At 44.9% G+C, this 15638-nt stretch overlaps 1 protein-coding gene across 4 annotated transcripts in view; it reads right to left on the reverse strand.

Moving 5' to 3' along the window:
• MAMDC2 (MAM domain containing 2) overlaps positions 1-15638 on the reverse strand; it is a 301858-nt gene that overhangs the window by 20368 nt on the left and 265852 nt on the right. For 3 of the 4 annotated variants that reach the window (XM_047831030.1, XM_047831029.1, XM_047831031.1), the window contains 2 exons: positions 14366-14459; positions 11347-11499 (listed from right to left, as the gene is read on the reverse strand). In XM_047831030.1, coding sequence (XP_047686986.1) covers positions 11347-11499; positions 14366-14459 — 247 coding nt within the window. The remainder of the gene's footprint in view (positions 1-11346; positions 11500-14365; positions 14460-15638) is intronic. The other variant, XM_047831032.1, reaches the window with a different exon arrangement.

A 15638-nucleotide genomic window follows, 5' to 3' on the forward strand; every position in this document is an offset into this window, starting at 1 on the left:
TGTGATCTGAGAGCCAATATATCCTCCCACATATGGCTCAAGCCATTGGAGGCTAGAGAAAGAAGCCACTCTTTCAGGGCTTAGGATACACGATAGGTGTGCAGGCTGCAGCCAGGGAGTTAAATTTACAACACTGGTTCACTGACATTAAAATAGCTCAGAAAAGAATTTACTTTCTGCTAGATACATTTCTATAGATGTCTAAAAATACCATCAGCTTGAATATACCCTTTCCAAAAGAAGATACCCCTCTTTGGGTGAAGGGTTTTGGGGGTGAGATTATGCTGCTACATGAAGTATTGTGCCTTTCACATATAAGCTGTCACAGCTGTTCCTGGTCATTTGTGGTCTCTTAGTATCATGTAGGCGGGGAAACTCTGGTGAGACAGAGTAGACAGAATATGGCCATTAGTGCCTGCCATTCCTGAGACTCTGTCCCCACTCTACTTGTTAGTGCTGTGTGACTCTGGAAAAACACTTAACTTTTCTGAGCCTTGGTTTTCTCATGTGAAAAACAGCACTTCCTCTAACTTTACAGGTTGTGGTAAGGATGTGTTTATGGAATGAATGTTCATGTCCCCCCGAAACTTATGTGTTGAAATCCTAACCCCCAATGTGAATGGTATTAGGAGGTAGGGCCCTTAGGAGCTGATTAGGTCACAAGGGGTGAACCCTCAACAACGGGATTAGTACCCTTTTAAATGAAAACCCAGAGAGCTCCTGAAAGGGCAGGCCTACGCCAGCCGACTCCATCTTGTTCTGTGTCCTTCACCTTGACCACACCTCCTCCCCTTGAGTAAACCCTCCCCCACCTGCCTAACAGGACTCAGACCCTTCCCCAGGACCCTTCCCCAGCCAATCGGCTGAGGCCATAGCCATTACCTCACCAACTGCCCCCAGGCCCCAATAAAACCTTTGTCCTTTTGAAACTCACTCTCTTTCCCTGGTATCTCACTGCTGCGTCGGTGCAGGTAGAGGATTGAGCTCGAGCTAGCTCGAATAAAGGCTCTTTGCTTTTGCATCGGACTCGGCTCCCTAGTGGTCTTTGGGGATCACAAATTCTGGGCATAACATTTGGGGGCTCGTCCGGGATCCCCAAGACCCCCGAGGGACCCCCGACCCGGAGAGCCTGACTGGCCACGGTTAGTGTCTATTTGTTCTGTCTTTTCTGTGTGAGCTCATTTCTGGAATTCTGGTAGTGCCCGACGCGGTCTAAGTGGACGCACTGGAGGACCATGGGCCGGGAGTTTCGGAAGACGTTCCGATTCTCCCTTCTGGAGGGACGTGGAATCCCCTCAAAGGTCTGAGACGAGGCGGGTCGCTCCCGCTGGTCGGTGTGAGGCCATCGTCTAGCTTTCGGTTTTGGAGGGACGTGGAATCCCCTCATCGGTTTTGGAGGGACATGGAATCCCCTCAAAAGCTAGTTTTCAGTTTTGCTTCCATGGAGTTGGAAGACTTTCTAGGGGCCCTCTGTTTGTCCGTTTTTGTGTTTCTCTGTTTTGCTCTGTGGACTTACTGGACGGACGTTATGGGACAGACTCAGACTATGCCTCTACCCACCCTTTTGGCTTAAGCCCTTCCTAACCCCGCTCCCTCCGGAGCCAAAACCATTCTTGCTTTGCAGGGGACAAAGAAGAAAAGTCTTATCCAGCCTTCAGCACCCCTCTACCCTGTCCTACAGGGGGGTACTGAAGAAGAATTAATTTTTCCTCCCCTGTATAACCCCTCTAGGATGCCGGAAGAACACCATCCTCCCCCTCCGGGGGAGGCAGACACTGTTCCAAGAGCGGGAGGCGGAAATGCTCCAGTGGGAAGCCCGCCCTTTACCAGACAAAGGGCTCAGAGGGAGCAATCCGCCTCCGCCGCCAACTCCACTATTCTGCCCCTGCGAGCCACTGGACCCCCAGACGCGGAGGGGAATCAGCCCCATCACTATTGGCCTTTCGCCACTAGTGACCTCTACAATTGGAAAGCTCAGAATCCTGAGTTTTCTGAGAAACTGGCAGGGCTTATTGATTTATTAGACTCTGTTCTTTTTACCCATCAGCCCACGTGGGATGATTGCCAGCAGCTTTTGCAGGTCCTGTTCACGACTGAAGAAAGAGAAAGAATCCTCAGTGGGGTCCGAAAACTAGTTCCAGGCGCAGACGGGAATCCCACCACCAACCAGGCTCAGATAGATGCCTCCTTCCCCTTAACTTGGCCCCAGTGGGATTTCAACATGGCAGAAGGTAAGCAGAGGCTCCGGGTCTACCGCCAGACTCTAATGGGGGGTCTCCGAATGGCTGCTAGAAAGCCAACCAATTTGGCCAAGGTAGGAAATGTACAACAGGGAAGAGATGAATCTCCGGCTGCCTTTTTAGAACGGATCATGGAGGCACTCTGCACCTATACCCCCATGGATCCAGAGGCTCCGGAAAGCAAGGCAGCTGTTATCATGGCCTTTCGGCCATAGACATTAGGAGAAAATTACAGAAAATAGATAGACTAGGAGAAAAAAGTCTGCAGGACTTACTGGTGGTAGCCGAAAAGGTATATAATAACCGGGAGCCTCCTGAGGACAAGCAGGCTCGCGCCATGGCGGCTGCCAGCAGTAAGCAGACTCGAGACCTGGCCAGAATACTACTAGCTACCACTGCTGACTTCCCCGAGGAACGAGACCACCGTCTCCGGCAGCTGGCAGACGACACAAGAAAAGGTAAATCACCACCAAGAGGGGGAAGCAGAGGCTGCAGAAGGATCAGTGCGCATACTGCAAGGAGATAGGGCATTGGGCCCAAGATTGTCTGAAAAGGGCCGGCGGGAAGGGAAACAAGACTGATCGAGTAAAAGTCCTAGAGCTGGATGAAGTAAGTGATTAGGGGAGTTGGGGTTCGGGCCCTCTCCCCGAACCCAGGGTAACTCTTAAAGTGGAGGGGACCCCTATTGACTTCCTTGTCGACACCGGAGCACAACATTCGGTCCTCCGCACCCCACAAGGAAAACTAGCTAGCAAGAAGTCCTGGGTACAAGGGGCAACTGGTATGAGCCAGTATTCATGGACTACCCGAAGAACAGATTTGGGAACGGGCCGGGTATCCCACTCCTTTATGGTAATACCAGAATGCCCCTACCCGCTGTTAGGACGGGACTTACTGACCAAGATTGGAGCTCAGATAATTTCAGACAAGGGGGGGCCTCAGGTCACCGATGGCAAGGGCCACCCCATCCAGGTCCTGACCATGAAACTGGAGGATGAATACTTCCTTCACCAGGAGGCCCTCCCGAGAGAGGATAATATAGACAGATGGCTACAAGAATTCCCCTCGGTTTGGGTAGAGACAGGGGGGATGGGACTAGCCACTCATAGGACCCCAGTCCTGGTAGAGCTCAAGCCAGGAGAGAGTCCGGTAAGGATCAAACAATACGCCATGTCTCAGGAGGCCCGGAAGGGGATCCAGCCACACATCCGGAGACTACGAAGCCTAGGGGTACTAGTTCCTTGCCAGTCTGCCTGGAACACCCCCTTACTGCCGGTCAAAAAGCCTCACACAAATGACTACCGACCGGTACAAGACCTCCGGGAAGTAAATAAGAGGGTCATGGACATACACCCAACTGCTCCCAACCCATATACTCTCTTGAGCTCCTTGGCGCCCTCCAGGGTCTGGTATACTGTACTAGATTTAAAGGACGCCTTCTTCAGTCTGCCGTTGCACCCCAGAGCCAACCCTTGTTCGCCTTTGAGTGGCATGATCCGGAGGAGGGCTACAGTGGGCAACTCACCTGGACACGGCTACCTCAGGGATTCAAAAATTCACCCACCATCTTCGACGAGGCACTACACGAGGACCTGGTATTTACAGACACCTTCTCTGGCTGGGTGGAGGCATACCCAACCAAGCATGAAACGGCTCAGACGGTGGCTAAGAAGCTACTAGAAGACATCTTACCCAGGTATGGTTTTCCTGCCCTGGTAGGGTCAGACAATGGACCAGCTTTTATCTCGCAGGTAACACAGGCAGTAGCCAAGGTGGTGGGGGCAAACTGGAAATTACATTGTGCTTATAGGCCCCAGAGCTCAGGACAGGTAGAAAGAATGAATAGAACCCTAAAAGAGACCCTTACCAAATTAACCATGGAGACTGGCGGGGACTGGGTGACTCTCCTACCGTACGCCCTTTACCGGGTTAGAAACACTCCTTACACTCTGGGTTTTACTCCCTACGAGATCATGTTTGGCAGGCCACCCCCTGTTATTCCCAGCCTTCGAGCTGAACTTATTGCTAAGTTTAAAGATCAAGAACTTTTTCTTTCCTTGAGCGGGCTCCAGAGGGCACACGAGGACATTTGGCCGCGCCTCCGTGCCATCTACGAGGCTGGCCCGATCCCGACACCTCATCAGTACAGGCCGGGAGACTGGGTCTACGTCAAGAGGCACCACCGAGAGACTCTCGAGCCGCGCTGGAAGGGACCCTACATCGTGGTGTTGACAACCCCCACCGCTCTCAAGGTAGATGGCATCGCAACTTGGGTCCATCACACCCACGCTCAGCCAGCGGACCCCTCCTCAATCCGGAAGGACGTTGTCACGCGATGGGCCATCAGTCGGGACCAACACAACCCGCTCAAGCTCAAGCTACAGCGCATTCGACCTACCTAATATTGGTAACTCTGTTAACTCTGCTTGTCATTGCTCATGCTGCCAGGAGTCCCCACGCCCCCCAAAACATCACCTGGCAGATCATTGACACCAGCTCGGGGACAATACTTAATCAGACGTCCCAGAGCCACCCCAGGGACACTTGGTTTCCAGAACTTTGTATAAACCTCCAAACTCTGTTCCCCTTGTCAGCATAAATGCAGCCGGTCCCATGATTGGGTCCCTAAGCTACATGACAAGGGGGGAATGAAAGGGCGGGCCTACGCTAGCCGACTCCATCTTGTTCTGTGTCCTTCACCTTGACCACACCTCCTCCCCTTGAGTAAACCCTCCCTCACCTGCCTAACAGGACTCAGACCCTTCCCCAGGACCCTTCCCCAGCCAATCAGCTGGGGCCATAGCCATTACCTCACCAACTGCCCCCAGGCCCCAATAAAACCTTTGTCCTTTTGAAACTCACTCTCTTTCCCTGGTATCTCACCGCTGCGTCGGTGCAGGTAGAGGATTGAGCTCGAGCTAGCTCGAATAAAGGCTCTTTGCTTTTGCATCGGACTCGGCTCCCTAGTGGTCTTTGGGGATCACGAATTCTGGGCATAACACTCCTTTGCCCCTTCAGCCATGTGGGGACACAATAAGAAGATGGCTGTCTATGAACCAGGAAGCAGTCTCTTACCAGACACGGAATCTGTTGGCACCTTGATGTTGGACTTTCCAGACTCCAGACCGAGAGAAATAAATGTTTGTTGTGTAAGCCATCCAGTCTGTGGTATTTTTGTTAGACCAGCTCATACTGACTAAGGCAAGATGTAAAGTTCCCAGTAAAGTGCCTGCACATGGCAAATGTTCCATAAATGATCACTAGCTAACATTATTTCCTGAGTGAAACAATTGTTACAGTAATTTTAAGAACAGAACCAAAATACCTTCCATCCGATGCTATATATGTAGGTGACCACAGCAAAATTTGCTGCCTCATCTGCATTATTGTAGAGAGGCATAAAGAGATATAACCTGTAAAAGACTTTCTTTAGTTAGAAAATGGAAAGGTGCCTTGAGAACCTTTTAAAAATTTGTTTTGAAACAAGCAAGAAAAAGAATGGAGAAGAAGGCAGACCCTAGAAGCAATTTGCTGAAAAAAATCAGAATTCTCTTGATTGTGCACCAGAGAATTTCATTTAATGCATAAAGCATTTGCTGGGAGTGAATATTGAACACATTAAGAGGTTTTTGCATTACAGTCTTTGCAGAAACATCCAACCAGCTGAAACATCCGTCAAAGTTTCAGAGAGACAAAGCAAACACCGCCATAACATTTTCATTATACAAAGCCACACCAAGTTAACTAACATGTGCCCCTATAAGCCAGGAAAAATGTAGATAAAGGAGCCAAATTATGAGTAATTGAGTATCTACTGAATGTGCTTTTGCTAGGTTTTCACAGATTTTGTGTATAGGGGGAAGGGGTAGAATGTGGTACAAACAAGTTTAGGTTATTTTAGCAGAAAGATGTGAAGGGCAGGACAAGGGCCACTTTATGTAGGAAGGGCTCACCCAGCTCCTTCCCTGTTTAGCACTAACGCTGGGGAGGGACTCTGTTATGGGCTGAATTGTATGTGTCCCAGTATCTTGGAATGTGGCTGTATTTGCAGATACTTTTAAAGAAGTAATTAAATTAAATGGGGCTGTTAGGGTGTGTCCTAATCCTATAACTGGTGTCCTGATAAGAAGAGATAAGGAGAAGACACCACAGGCCAAGGGCGGACAACATGAGCACACAGCAGTAAGGAGGGCCTCTGCCAGCTAAGCAGGAGAGCCTCAGAGTGAAACCAACCCTGTCAGCACCTTGAGCTTGGACGTCTAGCCCCTCAGAACTATGAGAAAATCAATTTCTGTTGTTGAAGCTGCCCAGCACTATTTGTGGTATTTTTAGGAAGGCAGCACTAGCAAGCTCATACGGAGCCCAAATACCCGTCCCTCGAGTTATTTATAGTCCAGTTGGGAAGATAAATTTGATACACACATAAAAGGATTAGGTACCTATGACTAGGCTGGCATGGGAGTGATGGAGGTAGCATTAAGAGCCACTGCCACGAGTGATAAAAAAGCCAAGGAAGGAGAGTTCATGGAGAAGAGGAAAGCAAGGCAGGGACATCTTTGCTGAGCCCCTATTTCTCATAGCCCCGTGAGAGTGGCTTCCATACAATGACATCAGGGTTACTGGCTATTCTCAGTCTCCTTTGCTGGTTCTTCCTCCTCTGACCATTGAACTTTGGAATGCTCCAAAAGCTTATCCCTTGGTCCACTTTTGGTTCTGCTCCTACTCCCTTAGTGCTCTCTCCCAGTCACATGGTTTTAAATATCGTCCATACCAACAGCTTCCAGAGCAGTCATCTTTCCTGAACTTCCGACTGCCCACTCGACACCTCCCCTTGAATATCTATCAAGAATCTCAATTCTGACATATTTAAAATTGGGCTCCCGATCTCTCTTATCTTCCCGACAAACCTATCCACTCTATCTTTTCTATTTAGTTGTTGACAAGTCCATTGTCCAGCTGCTCAGGTCAAATCGTTGAAATCATTCTTGATTTCTCTCTTTCTATGACACCCGTATTTAACCTATCAAGAGATTCTGTTGGCTCTACTTTCAAAATATATCCAGAATTTCGCCACTTCTTACCACCTCCATGCTACTACCCTAGTCCAATCCACTGTCATTGGTAAATCCACCCTCACTTTACCATATACTGTCTTCTGGATGCCTCGCCTTATCCTGATGGGGCTCTCTGATTTCACTCTTGCCCCATTTCTCTTTGTAGTCTTTTCTCAACAGAGCAGCCACAGTGATCCTAACAAAGCCAGGTCAGATCATCTCCTTCCCAAGCTCAACATCTTCCAGGGTCCTCCCACTTCAGGTAAAGTAAAATCCAAAGTCATTCTTTAAAACAACAACAACAACAACAACAACAACTATATATATGTATATATATGTATATATGTATACATATGTATATGTATATGTATGTATATACATACATATGTATATGTATATATATGTATATATATGTAGATATTGTATATCTTGTATATGTATATATATGTATATATATATGTATATATATATATATATATATATATATATATATGAACAACAACAACAACAAAAAATATATATATATATATATATATTTTTTTTTTTTAAAGAAATCTCTATGCCCAACACAGGGGTGAAACTCATGACCCTGAGTTCAAGAGTTGCAGGCTCAAAACAAAAACAAAAACAAACAACAAACAAAACAAAACAACAACAACAAAACAGTTGCACGTTCTACTGAATGAGTCAGCCAGGCACCCCCAAAGTCCTTCTGATTAATGACAAGGTCCTCTAGGGCCTGGCCTACCATTATTTCTCTGATCTCATTTCCTAGTACTCATTCCCCTGCTCACCCTGGTTAGCAAAACCAGTCTCCTTGCTATTCCTGGGACACACTGAACCTGCTTCCACTCAAGGGGCTTTGCACTGGCTGCTCCCTCTACTTGGAACACTTCTTCCCCGTACCTATGAGGATAGGGACCTCAACTCTTTCCAGATTACCTTCTCAAGCATTTTATTGCCTTTTAACATACTATATCATTTATGGCTAAGTATAGTCTTTGTTGTCTGTCCCCTGCCTACTAGAAAAGAAGGCCCATGAGGGCAAATGATTGCTTTGCCTGTTTTGTTCATCTGTGTTTCCAAGTACCTAAGCTGAACTTGGCACATAACAGATACTCAATGAGTATTTGTTGAGTGAAGGAACAAATGAATTAACAATATTAATTAAGCATTTGTTATATACCAGGTCATATCCTAAGCACATTTTAAATGTTGTCTCATACATAAATGATACATACATAATCCTATGAGGTAGGTATTAATTATTCCACATACAGATAAGGAATTGAGATTTAGAGAAGTTCAAGGATAGAACTGAGATTTGAACCCTAGCAGCAGTCTGGTCCCAAAACTTTCAATGGTTTAAACTCAACCAGCCAATGAAGCAGGTAAATAGGTAAGTAGCTATAATTATTCTCATTTTTAAGATGACACAAATGAAACTTAGAGATTTTCCATAACTTTCTCACAGTTTCATACCTAGTGAGTGGGTTGACTCTGTTCATGGGTCTGTTGTATGTCCTGGGGCCTGGTGACCCTCCTCTTGCTTTTCAGAGACGCTGTCCCTCCACTGCTTACTATTTTTGCTTTGTCCTCTCTTCCATGCCATGGCCTGTTACCCAGAAAATTCCCCTATGGCAGTCCACCACAGCATAGGTCTCTTTAAGAGTATCTCTTCTCAGATCTGTTACCACTACCCTTTTGATGTTTCTGAGAAATGGAAAAAAAGCTATCAACCTTCCTCCCACCCAAGAAAAATGCACATAAATACATTGTGATTACAATGGACTTGAACTCAAGCTGATTCGTTCTTGACCTTTCTCTACTCCTCTTGTAATAAAAAGATATATCCCCACTATCCTGTTTTCTAGGGATTTTACTAAATAAATGGCTAGTTGTTTATATGCATCAGTGAGGGCTTATAGATTGATTAATTCATTCCAACAACATTTTTTGAGCATCTACAGTATACAAGGTACAAGATTAAGCCCTCTGGGGATTCAAAAACAAGGCTGGCAGTAACTTGCCCCTAAGACATTGTTGATCAGAGCCAATGAGACTGACTTTTTGTATTTTTGTTTGAGTTATCTCTTTCCATTCAATTTAGTGTTGAAAGACCTGCAGTTGCTACCACCATGAGATGAGAGTCGAAGATTGCAGCCAATTGAGGAAAACCAGATCAGGGAGGTGGCTGGAAAGAGAAACTGGCTCCTGATCACACAGTCTGCATCAAGTTGTTCCTAAAGCTACCCCTATATGGATTTTGTCTATTACAAAGGGCAATAAATTATGCCCAACCAAGACAGTATTCACATATACAAGTCTCTCAATTATCTTCATAACTTTCCTGTCTTCCAGACACAGCTGTGTGTACTCTTAGAGCCCCCTTAGAGTCTTCTACTCAGTGCTGGAAGTGGGATTCTGTCCTACCTTTGGACCAATGCTGAATCTCTTCAACGCTATGCCTTCTGGAAGCAACGCTGTCCCAGAACAGGGTAACGCAGTAGGAACAAAAGAAAAGTCAGTGGTAGGATCAAGCTGCACATCTTCTTAGTCAGGCAAGAGTGCATCAGTACCTAAGGCTACATGGACACTGGCTGGGAAGGTGGATGGAACTGAGGGCTCCTGGAAAGACCCAAGCCCCAACTGCCAGGTGGAACCCAAGCAGAAAATCTCTGTGGGTTATACCGTGGAGAGCAAGTGCTATGGGAAGAAGAGGTGGCCACAGGAGATAAGCCAGAGAGCACACTGTCAGAAATGGTAAGATGCAGTTCCCCCAAAAGCCAGTAATTTGATATGTGTCATAACAGAGGACATTCAATAGCCAAGAAAGAGTCTGAAATAGCACCAACTATTTGAACGAGTGCTCTTCTTTCAATCTCTCTTCCACTTACCCTGATTAAGGATCATGAAGTGAGGGGCGGATGAGGAAGTAGAACAGAGAAAACAAAAGAACCTTCTTCCCTTTTCTGATCTCCAAACTATGAGTTAGTGAGGCCCAAGCTGAGGGAAAGAGAGATGATTCAATTGACTTTTAAACATACATAACTAGGTGACCAGTCTAACACCTTAACAGGACTGGGAAGCTATGGGCTCTGCCAACGGATGGGGAACGGAGAATGCTTTAGGATTTGTTTGAAGAGAGCGCTCCAAAGAGAAAATAAAACTGTTCCTGATTGCACCCTACCAAGTTTAGCCAAGTCAACAAACAGGTTATGGTGTAGGTTGCTCTGTGGTGTTATCCGTAGACTTCTTTTGAGGTAGGCTGTAAGAAATAGCACTATGCCACTCACCCTTGTATGTACTATCATAATGGCTTCTCTGTTAGGACCCTTGAGGAAACATCTCTGCGAGCTTCCTGTCTGGGCTAGTTCTGCTTCTCTGCACCAGAGAGAGTGCTTGCATCCAATGGACACACCAAGTGACATCAAGAGTGTCAGTGAGAAAGGTCTATTCTGCACGGTCTATTTCATCACTGACATTGTTTACAATCGCTGCACATGGTGATGACAAGTAGGTCAACGTCAGTCTGTTTTATCGGACTTCATATATTTGCTACAGAAAACACCCACACCCCCTGGTGGATCGCTTCACCTCTTTTTATCCCAAGGACACGGTGAATCATGTTTTCCATCTGTGTTTCAGTCACTGCAAAGTGTAGAGGCCGATTCCTAGAGTTTCGTCTGCCAGCACCTTTCTCATACAGGGCCTCGGTCCTGGCTCCAGTTTAGATCACTATTTTTTCTTCCTTCACACTGTCCCTCTCTCCTTTATTTTTAAACCTACTTCTCATTAAATTGTTTTTATGTGCAAATCTTTGTAATAAGCCCATTTCCATCCTCTTTGCAGCAAGATACATAAGCAAGGCATAAACGGAAAGAACATTTTTAAATGCACATATTTAATGATCTATCCCATGGGCAGAGAATCACGTGTGTAGTTCATTCTAGACACGAGACATAAATTTGCACCTTTCAAAATGCGGCGAATGACCCCCACAATGCTATTTCAGGTTTCCTTAGGAAACAGCATCATGTGACGTAACTCACCTACCCCAGTAGTGTGATCTCCCTTTGGTCCTGTGTAGGAGGTGGGGGTTTCTCCCCTCCTCCTGTGCCAGCTGCTCCGGTTTCTTCTCTCCTGGGTAAAAGCACATTCATCTTGTTCGAAAGTACACTCTCCAGGTGGAGGTGGAAGCCCCTCTGTGAGGAAACAGCAGGTGTTGTTATTACTGAGGCACTTTCAATGAATATGCATTCCATGGCTCCCCATTCTGCATGTGAATGTCACCTGGCCATATGCCTGTGCTTATGGAGAGGCAGCAACCGCCCCACCCCCCCCCCCCACCAGCCCCCAACTGGCAACCCTCCTATACCAAGCTCTTGCCTCTAGCTAGAGCCTGGACTCTACCATGGGTCCTAACACAGGGACAGAGAACGATCAGAAATCTAGATTTAGGGGCGCCTGGGTGGCTGTCGGTTGGGTGTCCAGCTTCAACTCAGGTCATGATCTCATGGTTCATTAGTTCGAGCCCTGCATCGGGCTCTGTGCTGACAGCTCAGAGCCTGGAGCCTGCTTTGGATTCCGTGTCTCCTCTCTCTCCCTCTCCTCTGTTCGAGCTCTGTCCCTCTCTCTCTCAAAACTAAATAAGCATAAAAAAAATTTTTTTTTTTAAATCTAGATTCAAAAGTATTGGGATACTTTGAGATAGAAACTTCCTCTGACTGATGAATTTACTTGTCAGAATGAGCTTACAAAGCACTGAAAATTGGAGGCAAACTGCCTTTATGGAAATATGGAAAACAATAAATTGTCTCATGTTGGAGCTTTCTTCAGAAATCCTGGCTGAGTGAAGGGAATCCTTACAACAACTCAGTAGTTGCTTTGGATGAGGTGGAGAATGTGCGAAAGCTAAGTGTGCTTCTGGAGGCACAGTTTAACTTGTGTGGAGCACGTGACTTAATTCTTCTGTCTTCAATATTCTTGTCTACCTTCTGGGATTGTGAGTTTTAAAGGAGATGATGTATGTGAAGTATTTAGAACATGAAGTTCTCAGGAAATGTTAGCTAAATGAATATTAGGGGTTGGTGTTTTGTCACCCGGAGCCTTATCTTCCATTTCCAAAAACAAATATTTATGTCTTTGGACACTGTCTTCAATAGCTTTCATGATTATTCTTATTATTAGAATGGTGTCACCTCCCACTTAACTTTGTCTGAACTCGGCTGTACTTTCCCGCATCGAGATTCTTAGCAGATTTCTCTAATAAACAGCCCATTTTTTACATCTCTTGCATAATAATTATTTTACTTCATTTTATTTGACATACAGTACAAGCTGATGAAGCTCAGTCCCTTTTCTATGCCTCAAGTGTAGAGATTTTTATCTTGTTTTTCTTTGTGTTGTCCTTGCAGCGCCTTGCAAATCAAGAGACTAAAAAAGTCTATTTTTAATTTTTTGAGGAACCTCCACACTGTTTTCCAGAGTGGCTGCACCAGTTTGCATTCCCAGCAACAGTGCAAGAGGGTTCCTGTTTCTCCACATCCTCTCCAGCATCTATAGTCTCCTGTTTTGTTCATTTTAGCCACTCTGGCGTGAGATGATATCTGAATGTGGTTTTGATTTGTATTTCCCTGATGAGGAGCGACGTTGAGCATCTTTTCATGTGCCTGTTGGCCATCTGGATGTCTTCTTTAGAGACGAATGGATAAAGAAATTGTGGTTTATATACACAATGGAATACTACGTGGCAATGAGAAAGAATGAAATATGGCCTTTTGTAGCCACGTGGATGGAACTGGAGAGTGTTATGCTAAGTGAAATAAGTCATGCAGAGGACAGATTCTATATGTTTTCACTCCTATGTGGATCCTGAGAAACTTAACAGAAGACCGTGGGGGAGGGGAAGGAAAAAAAAATAGTTAGAGAGGGAGGGAGCCAAAACACAAGAGACTCCTAAAAACTGAGAACAAACTGAGGGTTTATGGGGGGTGGGAGGGACGGGTGGGTGGGTGATGGGTATTGAGGAGGGCACCTGTTGGGATGAGCACTGGGTGTTGTGTGGAAACCAATTTGACCATAAATTTCATAAAAAAAAAAAAAGACAGAATAAAAAAGTAAATAAATGAGGAGATTATCCTCCAGGGCCAGAATGATACCACGGTTTGCCTCTTTGTTAAAGAAATAGATACCCTAAGGTTTAGGATGCAGTGGTAATTAGGAGATACAGACCAGTGATCTGGGTTGAGGTATGCACCATTTTCTTGTGAGACATCGAGTCCAACACATAGCTGCCATCTTTATTTTGTCCCTATCCTCAATGCCTGATCCACTGTTCCACTGTCAGCTAATTCACTTAGAAAATATTTATTTTATTATCATTTAAAAATTACATGTTTAGTATAGTATCTGTATAATAACAATTTCATCAACATTGTTTGAAAATCTGCATTCATGTAAGACATAATTAAAAATAATAATAATAATAACTAGACTAGAAGGCAATTATTTTTAATGCATTGTTTTGTGCCAGGTCCTCTGCTAGGGAATCTACGTATATCATTCCCACTATTCAGGTAGGTATTACTATTACTACCTCTCTCACAGATGAGGATACAGATGTCAAGTCACATGTACAAAGTCACACACTGCAAACAAATCATCATTTTTAAGTTCCAAACTTACCACACACATCTGGAGAGGGGCACACTTCTGGCAAGAAAAGCAAAAAAATAGGCTAGCACAGATTAAAAAATATTTTTTTAAATGTTTATTTATTTTTGAGAGACAGTGAGAGAGACAGAGCGTGAGTAGGGGAGGGGCAAAGAGCAAGGGAGACAAAATCTAAAGCAGGCTCCAGGCTCTAAGCTGTCAGCACAGAACCCGATGTGGGGCTTGAACCCATGAACCATGAGATCATGACCTGAGCAGAAATTGGACGCTTAACCAACTGAGCCACCCAGGCATCTCTAGCACAGATTAAATGTATTTGGCATATACTTAGAGAAACGGGATGTGCCATGCATAGGCCTGGGAGACAAAGGGAGCTTGCAATTGTGACCATCTTACCTGGAGACGAGCAGCTTCCCAACTGTACCGTAATGTCATCCAGGGCTACCAGTCCACAGTCCCAAAAACTTTTGCATAGGCTCATGAAAACCACCTGCAATTCAGAAAAATAAAACTATGAATTCCATTAACTGCATTGGAAATTCTTACAACCTAGGACTTACTTAGCCCAAAGCATGCACAAGCAAACTACAGACCCCTCTTCATTGTCCACGTGAACTACGGGTCACGGGGGCATGAGTAACAGCTAAGCATTTATACGTGACCCTGAAATTACTTCTATTCTTTTTTTAAGTAGAGTCAAGCTCATAGTGATATGTTGTGTCTATTAATGCCGAAATGAGTTCACATTCTTTAGAGAATTGAAAGAAGAAAGCAAGAGGTTAACTGATGGCAGAGGAAAACCTGTCAGGTTTTAAATATTTTCCCCAGATAATCCACAAAGTGCATACAGAGCTGATGGTATTCCAAGCATTTTTACACACATTTCCAGGGCAAACAGTATTGATTTTTTGGAAATGAATTTTTGGCAATGCGCTTCATTCATATTGTGAACAAAGTCCCAGTGATTTGCCATCTGGAGACTTATGTTCCATTTCCAAAGAAAAGATAAATGTCCCTAGATGGTATCACTAATAAAAGCCCTAAATGCAGTTATTTTATCAGGCCAAACATTTTTAGTCTTCTATGTGAAAGAAAAACAGATCCATACCATCAATTATTGAATTCATTGTGTCAGAGAAAGAGAGAGTGGGAGAGAAGTTTTGCATTTCTTTTTCATGAGACCAATTTTAAAATCTTTTCATACACAGGATGAGCAAAGAGTACTTCTCACTTATACTAGATTCTCACTGTACTTCGTGGTTTACAAAGCTGCTTCGCATGCCTAACCTAATGTACACTGAGCATAAAGTCATTCAGTGCATGTGCAATCGCTCAAATACAAATATTAACTCAAACAAAGACAAAGAGAGATGTAACAGAAACCAAATCTCAAATTAGGAATAATGAGAGCACTTGATTTTTTTTTTAGATCCTGATATTATGTTATGTCTTCAACTTATCTGTGTTATCAGCAGGCTCTCTGTGCTCTTTGGTGATCAGAGCCATTAGAATACAAAATCTATTCAGAAAGACATTTAAAAAAATTTGTTTAAATGTTTATTTATTTTTGAGACAGAGAGAGACAGAGCATGAACGGGGGAGGGTCAGAGAGAGAGGGAGACACAGAATTTGAAGCAGGCTCCAGGCTCTGAGCTGCCAGCACAGAGCC

This window comes from Prionailurus viverrinus, chromosome D4 (assembly GCF_022837055.1).
Source record: "Prionailurus viverrinus isolate Anna chromosome D4, UM_Priviv_1.0, whole genome shotgun sequence".
NCBI classification, from domain to species: Eukaryota; Metazoa; Chordata; class Mammalia; order Carnivora; family Felidae; genus Prionailurus; species Prionailurus viverrinus.